Source organism: Berghia stephanieae, chromosome 1 (assembly GCF_034508935.2).
Source record: "Berghia stephanieae isolate SIO BIC M18660-M18661 chromosome 1, UCSD_Bste_1.3, whole genome shotgun sequence".
In the NCBI taxonomy this organism is placed as follows: domain Eukaryota; kingdom Metazoa; phylum Mollusca; class Gastropoda; order Nudibranchia; family Aeolidiidae; genus Berghia; species Berghia stephanieae.
The window spans coordinates 68,233,819-68,250,196 of NC_088360.1; the positions used below are offsets into that span (position 1 = coordinate 68,233,819).

General features: G+C 37.9%; 1 protein-coding gene across 1 annotated transcript in view; it reads left to right on the forward strand.

Moving 5' to 3' along the window:
- Window positions 1-1,642: 1,642 nt before the first annotated feature.
- The window catches only part of LOC144980161 (cdc42 homolog), a 26,315-nt gene continuing 11,579 nt past the window's right edge, over window positions 1,643-16,378 (forward strand). Inside the window, exons 1-2 of the mRNA XM_078927738.1 lie at window positions 1,643-2,634; window positions 4,505-4,563. Coding sequence (XP_078783864.1) covers window positions 2,391-2,634; window positions 4,505-4,563 — 303 coding nt within the window. The 5' untranslated portion in view covers window positions 1,643-2,390. The remainder of the gene's footprint in view (window positions 2,635-4,504; window positions 4,564-16,378) is intronic.

Here is a 16,378-nt window from a genome sequence, read left to right on the forward strand (position 1 = left end):
AAACACTAATTGTTGGACAATTATCGTTACTTTTGTCGTACATTACAAGAGTCGTGATAAACTCCAGTTTAAACAATCCGCAGTGAGAGCTGTTAGAATCCGAGGTAGCACTCCAGAAAAAAGCGTACGGATTTGGGGCGACCTACCCCAGTTCGATCTCACGATGATCAACCAATTAATTTCTCTTTTTCGCGGCAAGGGAGGAAGAGGGTGTGTGGGTGGGGGGGGGGGGGGGGGGGGGGGGGGGGGGGGGGGAGGGGGGGGAGGAAGCGGTTAATGTTTTACATGTTTGAATCTGAAGGACGCATAGAAAATTCCGAATTGTATGATGCTTTTCCTTTTTTATTTATGAACTTTGAATAGTTGCTCTAGTATGCTGTGAGATTAGCCTTGTAATAGTTATGCAGCGGACTCAGTTCTCTCTCTCTCTCTCTCTCTCTCTCTCTCTCTCTCTCTCTCTCTCTCTCTCTCTCTCTCTCCCCCCCCCCCCCCCAACCTTCTCTGTATTGTTAAGAGCAGACTCCTCTGAAGAAACAAAATCTGTCAAAATCATAGAATTATCTACGTAATCGTACATATATCGGAGTGGGTGGAATTATGGTTTATACAGTTTAAAGGTGAAGGACTAAATTCTGATTTTTATTTATTCATCGCTGATTTGTTCTCATGGGGCTGAAGAACTTAAATAGCGTGAGCTTAGTCTCTTTATAGATAGTTCGAAGATGACGTCACTCAGGTCTTTGTTATTGTTTTTTGCCATCCGCGTTTATGAGTAATGCTCACTGAACTGTATTAACCTGTCTATAAACGTTCATGGATACACACAGTTTTGTGTGTTGGTCCGTTATACTTCCGGATGGCAATGTTATGAGCTTCTTAGCCAAGCGCATACTATCTATATTTGGCGAATGGAAAGGCGGGGTGAATGAACTTATCACCCGACTGCAAGTGGTCCATAATATTGTCTCGCTAACAAACTAACATCTGCTGTTTGTTTCAGTTTCAAACATAATCTTTTTTACTAGATACTTAAGAGCAATATGAACGGGAAAACCTCCGGCTCCATGGGCCAAATGCATCGTCGCTCCGAGAGCGGTCACCGATCACTGATTGATCGTTGCTGCTTTTTTCCTTGATCATCGCCCTATTACAACCACCATAAGCTGGACATTGTCGGCTACTGTCTGATGCACAGAATTTATTCAGATGAATGTTGGGGGATTTTTTCTTTCTATTTCTCTGCTGCTTGTTTAATTCGCTCAGTTTTGTTTTATTTATGTTATATATATATATATAATATATATATATATATATATATATATAATATAATATATATATATATATATTAATAGCAAAAATTAAAAAAAAAAAAACTATTAATGATAGCAAAAATAAAACATGAGCGAATTAAACAAGTAGCGGAGAAGAAGAAAAAAATCCCCCACATTCATCTGAATTCTGTCCCCTTCTGTGCGTCAAACAGTAGCCGACAGTGTCCAGCCTATGATGATTGTAATAGGGCGATGATCAATGGAAACAACAGCAACGATCAATCAGTGATCGGTGGCCGACGATGCTGATTTTTATCAACGAATTAGGCCTTTCACTCTCACAGGATGACTCATCCTGCACCCAGCTGGCTGGAGCAAGGTGAAGGAAGACTCGCTCGCTTCGCACACTCAGATGAGGGAGTGAACGAGGAGTGAAGTGAATGACAAGACGGCAACTGTGTGGTAGAGTGGCAGACACAAGGCACTAGGTTAGGTAGCACACAGTCAGTCAGACCTATTTCTCAGTGTGCATTGCTGTTGTTGAAGTGAGAGGTTTATATGTTTAGAGGGCTGATTTCATATATCGACATTTTATCTTGAATTGTCAAGAAGTGTAATACAAGACTAACCATCATATATTGTTTGTTTTTATATCAATCTAGCTTGTGTTATAAAGGACTGTGTTTCACTGCTCTTGGATTGTTGATGTCAGTGACAGCGATTCGATTTGTTTTGTCATTGATTCAGTGGTAAAATAGCAAAGCACAAAAAATACCGCCAGAAAATCTGAGAAAACGGACAGATAGTTGGGACTTCTGAAAAGGAATCAATGTTGTTACCATCTGCATGAAACAGACTGCACCAATAAGCCTCTATGTCTATGTAAATTATTTTGATATATTATGTTGATTTAAATACCAATAATTATCAAAGACCCTCGCCGATTTCAACCGCATTTCTTGCTTGTTGATGTCTCAGTGTTACTAACTATAGATACCACTGCCAGGGCCAGACTGCCCATTTTATTATTATTTATTCTGACGGATCGATTTTTATCCCAACCTATGGTGTCGACGGGCATTTTAAAGTTTCCATTATTTTATTTTAATTTGATTTAAGATGCCGCCCCACACTCCAGTCATGGATCAAAATACAAACTTGCTATCTGAAACCACCTCTAACGTCCCATCTGTGAGTCAGCTATCAAATGGACACACCAACACAAATGATGGAAAACCTGTTGATAAAGTGAAGTGTGTTCTTGTTGGAGATGGAGCGGTTGGAAAAACCAGTTTGATTGTTAGTTACACTACCAATGGATACCCCACAGAATACATGCCGACAGCATTTGATGATTATTCTGGTGAGTCACTCCATTCATAATCATAGTATTAATAATATACGATTCGGACTGAATAGTCTCCCGTGGCTATTTGGACTCCAATGTGCTTGTGCATACAGAGTGGAGGACGTACACAATGATGGCAGTGGCAGTAGGCAGAGGATGAAACTGATAAAGAAATAGAAAAAGAGTTCAGAAGAAATTCTGTTTTGCCCATATCACACTGACTCTTATATATCCTTACTTTGGACTGTAGAAGGATTGCTAGATACCTGCCTCAGTCTATCACTATGTTTGTTTTTTTTTTGGTCCTGATTTTATTTGGACATCGTGTTATGTTGGAAAAGCTTTTCATTTATACCACAGTTACTTTGACTGACTTTTATTACTTTGAAGAGTTTATCTGGACTTCCAATTGATCTATGATTTTGTCTTTCTCGTCAAATATAGCGGGTTTTGACTAGGTACCTGTTGATAGTTTCTAAAATCACAATTTTGATTTGCATTAATTTATGTAATTATCAATAATTAAAAAATATTTTTTTAAAAACAACTATACTGCCACGGGAGACGTTTCAGACTGAGTCTGAATAATATGGTGATTGTACATGCGCATTGGAATTTGAGTTCGAATATCCATGGGACACTATTCAGACTCAAGTCTGAATAGCCGCAGCCGTAATAATAATATAGTCCAAGCCGGTTTATTGGGACGGCTCAGTTCCCGACAAATCGTCCCAATAAGCGGAGGACATGAAATTGGGCCATCTTTCTGATTTATCATTGTCAAATTTCATCCCCATTAAGCGGCAGGCCGTCCCAATTAAGTGGCTGGGAATTGGAAAGGGTATGACTATTATATAGAAAAGAATCAATTCCCAAGGAATCGTCCCAATAAAGTGGTGTCCCCAATACCGGCTTGGACTGTAATAATAATAGTAATAATAAATTCATCATTATTGCTATAATTATAATTAAGGATGTCTGAATCAAATTATTTTATGTAGTCTTTTTTAATTTTTAAGAATTTGAATTTACAAATAGTCAAATAGCAATTATTTGGGGAGCCCGTCCATACCACCCCTCCTCTCTAAAATCTTGATTTTGTCTTTGCTTACCATTGTTTTGTTTTTATTTTTTTTTCGTCTATAATTAAGGCCTTTATTTTGTTATTGTTCGACTCTAACACTTGCGAACGATTTTGGAGAGGGGTGGTGGAATGGAAGGGCTCCCGAAAAGTAGTTAAGAGTATTTTTAATTTCAGTTTTGTCTAATTACAGAACCATTTCAATGAGAAATATTATAGTACAGTTTTCTACCTCATTTTAAATGGTAATCTGTGTGATGAAATTGATTATACCTAATTTTTAATTTTCTCAACACATTAGGGGTAATTGTTTTTAAATAATATTTGAAAAAAAAAAGTTAAACCCATACACCGTAATTTTTTACTAAAAGTAAGGCAAAGTCAATAAATCTTGCTATGGAAGGAATCAGGCGAGTTCTGCTGATACTGAGTGGGATTATTTGATTTATAGAGGGGTTAGATAACATTTTAAATCTAGTTTCCTGTTTCTCGATCAAAATATGGCATTGCTAAACTCAGATTTGCAATTGTTGTTTACAGTAGTTGTGTCCTTTTTTGATAACATGATTTTACATTAACATTTTTATTTTCTATGTTAGTTTTGGTGATTATGGTGTATACTTGACAGGACTTTAAAGGACTATTAAATTGATGACATGGTCTTATAGCTTTTTTTTTTAAGTTGGGTATTTCGTTTATTGAAGATTATGAGGATAACAACATTCAAAAAGGGATAAAGAAATAATATGTTAGATTGCAATTGATTGACATGAAATAAGAAAGAACGATTGTATCTCTCCTCAGTGTTGGTGACTGTGGACAGTACCCCTGTACAGATGCAACTTTGTGATACCGCTGGACAGGTAATCCCTCTCTCAATCATTTAAATTTGATTTTACATCTGCTGAGTTTGAATTATAGTTTAAAATTCTTACTCTTTCATGGGTAGGAGAAATTCCAAGTCCTGGGTTAAATATAGCTCAGATCTAGGCGAAGGTCTTTACAATGTAAACAACTGCCGTCTGTTGCCCATGCAGTCACCTTAACGTAGTTTATTGTTGCGACCGAATAAGTATAAATCAACCTGAACCAATATGTCTTCAAGCTGATTGATCTTTTTTAAAATGTGAAGAATGAAACTGACTTTTAGGTTGTTGTTTTTTTTTAATAAACAAAATGTCATATGTATGATTGAGGCATTGTGTGCTTTGAGCCATGTGCTACGTAGGTTTTTCGGGAATAGCGATAATCATATTGCAATCAATTTTCGTTAAATATCCGGGTTTCGATTAATAGTTTTTTGTTTTTAATTTTTTTTTTTTTGAAAGGGGGGGGGGGGGTATATTTTAAATTTCCAGTTCTTTAGTTCCATTTTCACCCCAAATCTTGGAGACTGTAACGGCCTTAAATTCAGAATGATTTAGTGTTGACAGGCCTGCTCTATTCTATTTGGTAGATCGTATAAGCAAAATGGGTATTGAGTAGAGAGGATTATGAGATTGGTCCGGGCCAACTGAAAGTGAGTCGGTGTAGGCCTTGATCCCATACTGTTTAAACTCTATAGATAAACCATATTTTGCATATTATTTGTTATAGAATAAGCGTAAGAGGTCATCAATAATTTATCTCGATCACATATGAAAATACAATATAATATTGGTAAATTAAGTTGGAATTGCATTGTTGCCAACTAGGCCAGATTTAATAACCTAGATACCGGTAATAATTAATCCTGCCGTGACCAATTACTATTAAAACGCTAATGAAACTCATTATTGTATTATTCTATATATAAATTGTCTGCCCTAGTTCTTTACTTAATATAATAATATTCTATCCCCGGTAGAAATCTTTATCACTTTCTCAGTGCGTCTGGGTAGCGAGTGTCTGTCCTTTCCCAGTGCGTGCGCCCAGGTTTCAAGCCGTCGCTTTGATCTCAACTAACGCCCGGCGACAATCAAGTGGTGGAATTAATGTGATGAAAGGCCTTCAATCGTCTTTGGGCCGCCCGTAGGTCAACGACGTGTTTTAAGTCCAGTCGACGGATTGCTACATCACACGCGTCAACGGGTACATGACGACACTAACAGCAACACTAAAACACATTCCGACATGTATTTTTAATGCAATACGGTCACCGGCACAATACATTTAGACTCTAATTCAACCAAAAATGCACAAGACTTCAGTACATACATACATGCACTTTTGTACTGTGGAGACATTGAAGAAGCAATAATTATAATCCGTATTCAAATGTCGTCTGTGTCAGTACAGAGTATGCATTAATTTAGATAGGTGTCACGACATACAGGCCTTTTTTTTTCATTTTTGTTTTAATACAAACTTAATCTAGGGTAAACCCTTTATCTGTTGTTTGAATGCGTTTGAAGTCTTAATGGAACAGTGCATTTGAATGCTGCATTCGATGCAGTTTAATTAGAGAAGTAAAATTAAATGAAAATGTTACAAATAAAGGTTGAAGCTAAATTAACCCAGCGACTTTGATTTGATCACTGATATATTTGTGGACTTTTTAAAAAAAAATCCTCTCACAGATAACGCGTGACCTTAGTGTAACCTGGTCAAGGTATAATCATTTAATAGGCGTTGAGGCACTTGGCAATGAACTCTGTCCCCACCCCATTTATGTGTCGTTGGTGAAATATGCCTTGTGTGTATTATCGTGTGATACTAAACATATCTCCCTGTTGTAAACCGATATCGAATAATGCATAAAACCCCACCTGGAGCCGACAGCAGGTCCATTTCATTAGTAGTTGAACATTGGTGACTTGGTCCGATCTGGCGAGAATGTGGTATTGGCTCCGCGTGAAAAAAAATTCTCACAATTAATGAAATAATTAGATTTTTAAAAGCTATTACTGTTACCAATGTAATGTAAAACCTGCGGAAAGGAAGTTACATTTTATTATCACGAAACCATCTCTAGTCCAGAACCGTCCAGGAAATGATTTGTCATTTTCCTCATCAATTACTGCAGCAGATGGTATGAAGCTTGTTGATAAATCGTCTCATTCTCATTTCATTGATATTTGAGGTTTTCTTATCAAACTGGGGAAAACTGTTATGTCATTGTACGAGAAAGCGAATGGAGCAGTTGATGATTACAAGAAATGACGTGAGTAAAGAAGTGTCAGAAGACTTTATAGAAGAAAAACGTTTGCAGTGATGGGAGATTGACGCTTTACAATCGACGCTATTGATGCTTTGCGCTCAGTCAAAAAGCTCACAACATTCGCCAGCCGAAAATAACGTGCCAACACACAAAACTTTGTTTAACCTTGAACGTTTATGGTCTGTTTAATATTGTTTAGTGAGAACTACCCATAAAAATGGCTGGCTAAAAACAATAACAAAGACCTGAGTGATGTCAATTTCGTTCTATCTAAAATAAATTTCGATCGTATCTATCTTGATTCCTTCTCACGACTTCTTGGTGTCACGAGGTCACTACTCGAAATGGGGAGCTGGAATTTTCAGCAATGCTTTTCTCAACACAAACATGTCGTTGCATGGCGACATTATTGTGTTATTAAATCCTGAGGTCAGGGGTTTTTAAGTTTAATTTATCGCTGTAGAAGTTGATGAAGCGCATGCATGTGGTGAGTCATTTTAACATATGTTGAATATGTGAACAGCATATAATCTCGTCTTTGAGATTGAATTTGACTCAATTAAAGTGATCTTACTCGAGTCTTGCTTTGTTGAATGTAGGTGTCTTTCATTCCATCCCCCTTTCGATGTTTGACTCACTCAAACGTCGATCGATTTTTGAAGGACTGGTTTTCTGACCAAATCTTTAAATGCGAGTTGGGTTTTTGTTTTTTGTTTTTGTTTGTTGGTTTTTTTGTTTTTTTTTTTTTTTCCCCAGAGTACGACAGTCAACTGGTTAATTAATTACGGTCGATATTTGAAGTTTTTCAGCCAAAATGAAAGAAAAAAAAAGTGCGTTGTCAAAGAACAGCTTTACTGAAGAACAGATCGATCGAGGCGGCGAGAGCGGCGATATTATATCTATGTTTCTTACCTTTGCTTGGTGCTTTTACCTTTTTATTGCCCTTAAGATTTTCCGTAAAGGTAAACATCTCGTACCGGTAACAACAGGTACGCAAAGCATCGCGTTCATTACTTATTATACACTGTCTTCATAGTAAACCAATAAATAGATAATACATACATGATGAATACTTCGACGAATTCTCTTTTCGACGTTCTTCTTGGCATTGGTTCAACAGGTTTTTATGGGGTTGTGCCGTATTGGGGTCGAGTACCGTCATATAATTTTATCAGGATATTAGAGCAGGCTTCTATAATCCAAGATATATATTTAATTATGGTCCACGCATGGAATCAGACTGGCATTTAAAGTCGACGCTTACTGAAATTACAGGACAGTAGTTATACATTTTTCTCACAGCAGTGGGTTTGGGGATTAGGAGGGTAAAAAACCAAGTCGTTTCTCATAAACATAAATCAAATAGTCTCTCTCTCTCTCTCTCTCTCTCTCTCTCTCTCTCTCTCTCTCTCTCTCTCTCTCTCTCTCTTAAAAAAAATATTTTCCTCTTCTTTTCTCTAATCCTTTGACCCATTTCTTTTATAATTGTTAGACAGTGATGCCAAAACTCCGGTTTCACCGGAAAAAACTCCGGTCTGGAGCCAAAAATTCCGGGCTCCGGGCAACTTCCGTCAAATTCCGGTGAGGTCAATTTCGTCTCCAGGCCACCCCCCCCCCCCCCCCCCTCTTCCAACCACCACACATCATCTCCTGCCACTTGTATTCAACCATCATCACTACCACTACTACTGCATCACCCCACATCTTCACTCAACTACTACCCACCAATATCGTACCACAATCAATCACACCACCACATCATCATCTCCAACTACCTCACTATTACAACAACCACACATCATCATCACTACCACTACTACTGATCACACACCACATCATATCACTACCACTACTACTGCAACCACCACCACCACATCATCATCACTGCAACTACCACAACTACTACCAGCCACCACATCACATGTCACATCCACATACTACTGCACCACATACATCACCATCATCATCACTGCATACTATACACCACTACACTTCCATCACACTACCACTACACCACCCACAACCACATTCACTCATCACTACCACTACTACTCAACACCACTACAACACTATCATCACACCATCTCTACTCTACACCACACCAACATCATCACTCACTACCACACTACTACAACCACCACTACACATCATCATCACTACCACTACTACTACAACCACCACCACCACCACATCATCACTCCACTACTACTAACCCACACATAAATCACTACACACATACTACTTTAACCACCACACCACATCATCATACACTACTATCCCACACCCATCATCATCTACACTGCACTCTACAACACCACACCATCATCACACCACTCTACTACACACACCACCACAATCATCATACCACTACTACTACAACCACCACCACATCATCATCATTCACACTACTACTACTACAACCACCACACCATCAATCATCACTACCATTACTACAACCACACACCACCACATCATCATCACTACCACTCACTACTACAACCACCACCACACATCATCATCATCACACTACCATACACTACACCACACCACATCATCACTACCACACTCTACTACTACAACTCCACACACCACACATCATCATCATACCACATACTACTACTAACCACCACCTACCTCACATCATCACTACACACACTACTACAACCACCACCACCACATCATCATCACTACCACTTACTACAAACCACCACACCACATTCATCACACACCACTACTACTACACACCACCACCACCACATCATCATCATACCACTACTACTACAAACCACCACACACATCATACTTTACACTACATACTACAACACCATACAATCATCATCACTACCACTCTACTACAACCACCACCACCACATTCATCATCACTACCACCACTACTACAACCACCACCACATCATATCAATACCACTACTACTGCAAGCAACACCACATCATCTCATCTACCACTACTAACAACTACACCCAACCCACATTCATCACGACTCATCACCCTACTACTACAACCACCACCACCACATCATCACTACCACTACTACTACAACCACCACCACCACATCATCACACAACTATCACTACTACTACAACCACCACCACCACATCATCACTACCACTACTACTACACACCACCACCACCACATCATCACTACCACTACTACTACAACCACCACCACCCATCATCACTACAACTATAACTACTACTACAACCACCACCACCACATCATCACTACCACTACTACTACAACCACCACACACATCATCATTACACTACTACTACTACCACCACCACCACATCATCATCACTGCAACACCACTACTACTACAACCACCACTATCACATCATCATCACTACCACTACTACTACAACCACCACCACCACCACATCATCACTACCACTACAACCACCACCACCACCACATCATCACTACCACTACAACCACCACCATCATCACTACCACTACTACTACTATAACCACCACCACCACATCATCACTACCACTACTAACATCCACCACAACCACCACTGCATCATCATTACCACTGCTACTACAACCACCACCCACCACATCATCATCATCACCACTACTACTACAACAACCACCACCACATCATCATCATCACCACCACTACTACTACAACAACCACCACCACATCATCAACCACTACTACTACAACCACACCACCACATCATCATTACCACTACTACTACAACCACCACCACATCATCATTACCACTACTACTACAACCACCACCACATCATGATTACCACTACTACTACTACTACAACCACCACTACCAGTTCATCATCACTACCATTTGTACTACAACCATCATCACCACCACATCATCATCACTACCACCACATCATTATCACTACCACTACTACTGCAAGCACCACCACCACCTCATCTTCATCACTACCACCACTGCTACTATACAACTACACCACCACGGCCACATCGTCATCAGTACCACTGCTACTACAACCACCACCACCACATCATCACAACTACTACTACTACTACTACAACCACCACCACCACATCATCATCCACTACCACTACTACTACAACCACCACTACCACATTATCATCACTACCACTACTACTACAACCACCACTACCACATTATCATCACTACCATTTGTACTACAACCACCATCACCACCACATCAACATCACTACAACCACCACCACATTATTATCATCACGACCACAACTACTACAACCACTATACCACCACCACATCATCAGCACTACAACTACTTCTACAACAACAACCACTATCACATCTTCATCATTACTACCACTACTACAATAACCACCAACACCACATCATCCTCACTACCACCAGTACTACAATCTCTACCATTAGGTTTTGGCGCTTTACTTCATTTGAAATAAGGAAACTTTGGGATTGTATTTGGCAATGTGTTTATGTATCATAATATAATTCTAATCTGTTATCTATTTAGAACTATACAATATGTAAACACAATGCCAAATACCATTCCAATTCCTTTTTCTTGTGTGCGGAAATTCCTCTTTCGGCATTGAAATTCCTACGAGTGGTGTCTGAAACTCCTGTGAGCCAAATTTAAAGTTGGCGTCTCTGGTTAGATAATCTTTTTTTTTTTCCTTTTCTTTTCTTCTTTTTTTTTTTAAATAATGATTTGATAATACGTTTTGTTGTTCTTTGGGTTTAAAACTCCGAAACCACTATACGTTGAAACACAATAAAAGTTGATGATATTTTAAGATGGTAAACAACAAACATGGAAAGCTGCCAATGTATTGACATGGAAGAGTAATCCTAAAAGATGTGGTATCGTTATCATAATGAAAAGGGAGCCTTTAGAGGTGTGTACAGCGTCGCCGGAATGTTTACATACTATAAAAATAAAAAAAAAAGATGGATGCCGTATCATATGCGTGTTAGAGAGAGAGAGAGAGAGAGAGAGAGAGAGAGAGAGAGAGAGAGAGAGAGAGAGAGAGAGAGAGAGAGAGAGAGAGAGACTGACCACCAACAATACGTTATAAGCGATGATATTAAGACGAATATAATTGAAAATATTAATAAAACAATATTTTAAAAATGTTACCGACCCATTTTGAAAGGCATTTGACGTTATAATTCGTAATGCCCTGATCATAGCGTTGCACAGGTTCGAGTTTGAAACACGTGTCTTCATTTGAGAATGATTCTCCCAACTTCATCTAAATTTGGCAATCGAATTTGGCAGCCCTACCCCATAGTATCCACACAGTTACAGACCAAAAAATATTTTTAAAAAGAAAACAAAACGCCCACTGCGAAGGCTTGAATGACAAGGGGATTTGATCGATCCTCAATGATATCATTGCGTGTTTTATTTTTAGAAGGAACTGGGCGGAGACGAGGAAGTCATTATGTATTATAACTAACGTGTCTGTGTGTTCGGTGACCCTCTTCCTGGTGTGTTCATTAAAGAAATTTTTTTTTCATTATTGCCTCCTCGAACAGACACATTTCTCACTCACTTTGTTGTGTTATGTTCTGAACATAGTTAAAGTTATTATATGTATCACACACATACATCTCCCCCCCCCCCACACACACACTCACACACACACACACACACACACACACACACACACACACACACATTGTTTACCTTCCAACCATTGGTCGGTGGATGTGTGAACAGCTTTTGTAAACAAAAAAACATGTGCTTCTGTTAATGTTAATGTTAATTTTTTTTTAAAATGAAGGTGGAGATGCACAATTTTGTGTTTGCGATTAAGATAAAGAAAAGAAAAGTAAAAAGATAAAGCATTAAAAATAATTAGAAATGATGATGATGATGATTATTATTATTATTGTTATTATTATTATGATGATGATTATTATTATTATTATTATTATTATTATTATTATTATTATTATTATTATTATTATTATTATTATTATTATTATTATTATTATTATTATTATCATCATTATTATTATTATGTAAGTTGTCAAGCTTTCTTACTTCAACAAACGCATTTATTGATGGTATGCGTTTCAGTAAAATTCTCCTCCGTCTTGACCACCAGATCAATCGTACCGACACACAAAACGATGTGTAAACTTAAACGTTTATAGTATGATTGATAAAATTCAGTGTGACCTAACCACCCAACTGGTGGTCTAAAAACAATGACAATGAGCAGAGTGACACCAACTTCATAATTTATTCTATATAAGGCATTGCTGCGAATTCATCATGACCTATCCTAGCCATATATGGCCAAATATTCATTTCATAGAGTACAAGTGTCTAATCGACTCTTTTTCTATTTTCACCCACAATTTCCATCGCTGCCTCGTTGTCAGGTACTTATTCACACCTGAGATAAGTTAAGTGTATTATTCAAGGGCACAAACCGGGATCAGAGTTTTGCGATCTGGGCAAAGTACACATGATGACGTTGATAACAATGAAGGTGATGATGAAGGTGATGATGATGATGATGATGATGATGATGATGATGATGATGTAAAGGCGTGGGTAATAATAATCTAATAATCTTCATAGTTTTTTATTTGTCAGTCAATAGTTACAATGTAATATAACCCTGCATATTGTCTCCATTCACCGTCAAGCGTATTAGTCATCTATGCAATATACTTTTTTTTCTACTTCATTTTTCTTTTCCTCATTCATTCTTTCATTTATCTCACCCCTCTTCGCTGGTGCACGAGTTTTTAATAAAAAATATTTTAGAAATTGTTTATATAGTTTGACAGCGTGGTTATTGAAAATATTTTATCTTGCCTGTCATTTAGTCAGGCCCCGATGAACAAATTTATGTGGTTAACACACACTATCCTTATGCCACGACATGGCAGTCGCCAGCAGTCTGTCTTGCAATTGAACTGCTTTTTAATGCGAACTTGCGAAACGTTAATGTGATGAATGATTCAATTCATTGAATGAATGAATGAATGAATGGATGATCCAATGACTGCCTTCCATGCCTACCAATAAAATCAGTGAATGAATGAACTGTGCGTGGGGATAGAAAAGAGAAAAGAAAAAAAAGGAACAATTGTGGTTGGTAGCATGAATAGCATGAAAAATGAAGAGACAAGACACTCTATACAAATATAGTATATAAGGTGTATATATGTATTTGTGAATGAGAAGGCTTGTCATACACGGAGAAGCCCTACCCATTAAGGCACGTTTACACTTGCCATTCAACTGCCATTGGGACGGGACTGCCGTAATATTATGTTATTAGGTGTCGGTGTAACGTTGTTAGAATGGATAAACCAGCCTTTTAGAATGAATTGAATACCTGATTTACAACAAAAGTATTATCGGAGTTTATAACTCGAACCTCTTGTTTAATTCCATGTTGAACTTAGTCCACCCAAAGGAGATAATACGTGATTACAATATTAAATCAACTGAACCAACTACTGCCTTTATCCTTCATTTTGGGCATAGGGGGCAGATGTAAACGCGTCTTTAGTCTTGTAGACCTAGTGTGTGTATTTATTGGGTAATCCCCAGTCAAATAGGACTTGAGGACAGACCCACAAAACTGTTGTGGATGTTTGCTTAGCCTCATAAGATTTGCATTTTGCCCACAACCCCCCCCCCCCCCCACCACACACACACACACACACACACACACACACACACACACACTTCCTCTCCTGTTACCTATAAATAAGTTTGAAGAACACTTGAGAGAGAGAGAGAGAGAGAGAGAGAGAGAGAGAGAGAGAGAGAGAGGGGGGGGGGTGGAGTTTGTTCTTTTACTTTGTTCAGATTGGAATTAAAGTAATCAATTAATTTATTTAATCGAGGATCCTAATTTTATTGTCACATCCATGAAAATGTTACCTCGTGTCCATCTCGATATGTACTACGACGACAAACATTGACAACAGCAGTATAAGAAAGAGAAAAAAAAAGGTAGAAACAAACAAACAATAATAGCAATTTATTTAAGCCCAATTAAATAATTAGTCATCGCCATCATATTATAATGTGACCAATGAAATTGTATTTCTGCCACGTAGCATCAGAAAATGTAACCTTTTGTGGGCATAAATTCTTACCCGAACAATAGTTTTACGCTATTGATGTTTATCTGTAACATGACTCATCATGAATTTTCATTTTGCATCGTTATCAGCTGGCAAATCAAATCTAAAGTCATTATCTCACCCTTGATTATCATTACCCCTCACGTCTTCGTTTATTTCCTTCCCCACGGTAGCTGATGTTGATTATTATCTTTATCATCAAATGTAATCTACATCACAGCGACGGTCGTCAAGTTCAAAGGCAATAATAATATTGACACAGGGCATTGTACAATAATATTATCATCGGTCTGCACTGTTACGCAGGTTTTATCGTCGTGAAAGGGCATTCAGGGACAACCTGACAAATTATAGTTGGAAAAAAAGTAAAAACATATTCCTCCAATAGGAGGCAGTGGGCATGGTTTTTTTAATGGCTATACCTTATTTTGACATTTATGTCTCATGATGGAAAAAAAGAGAGATCGATTTAATGTTATTCTCTCATGGTCCGTGGGAACAAGAACTTAACTGGAGTCATTTTTAAAAAAAATTGTTTTTGCCATTATTTATCAGAGATATATCGTTATAACTATTTCAATTTAATGATAGAAAACAGAACTATCAGCTTCCAGTTTTTCATTTTAAAGTTCATTTGTCTGCCTTTTGTATCTCAAATCACTTTTCCTCTCATTTTACATTGTTATGGCAAACCGTATTATTGCCCTTGTTTTACCTTTGATATTCATATATTTCGAGTGCGTCATAAACATTTGAGTTACTTTTTGCAATAAAAAAAAAATAATTATATCCTTTTCGATTCAGCCCTCATTCTTTGGCAGTATTTAAAGTCGTCAAAAAAGCATGGTAAAAATAGTTGTATGCATATACTCAGATCGATGAAGACTATCTCGTGATTTTTAAAAGATAACATTTGATTCATCTGGGGGAATAATTTCTATGTTTTAAGAATAATTTAATGTCATGAGGTCCCCCCCCCCCCCCCCCCCCCTCTTTTTTTTTTAAACCCTTTTTTACCCCAGCCCCCGTCATATTATGTTTGACAAAATTAAACTTTTTTTTTTTTTTTGGTAGGATTACAGACCATGGCGTTGTCTTTTAAAGAATGTCAGACCCATAAAATTTAAAGAGTGAAACAGAGAACAAAAGTATAAGGGGAAACCCCCAAAGAATTCCCACTGACTCCCGCCCTAAAACGCTAAGTTGGCATGCCTCAATTGTCTAAACATTTCTACAGAGCACACAATAGCATCTCCATTAGAGTTTTCTAATCCTGTCTTCATTAAATTATTCTTTTATCACAGATAACTGTATTATTCTCCCGTTGAAAATTAATGTCACTATCCAGTTCAGTTGCGAGAGAATATTGATTTTTGCCTCTACCCATCCACCCCACTTTCCCTTTACTTTCAATCTCCATCTCCCACCCAGGAGACTT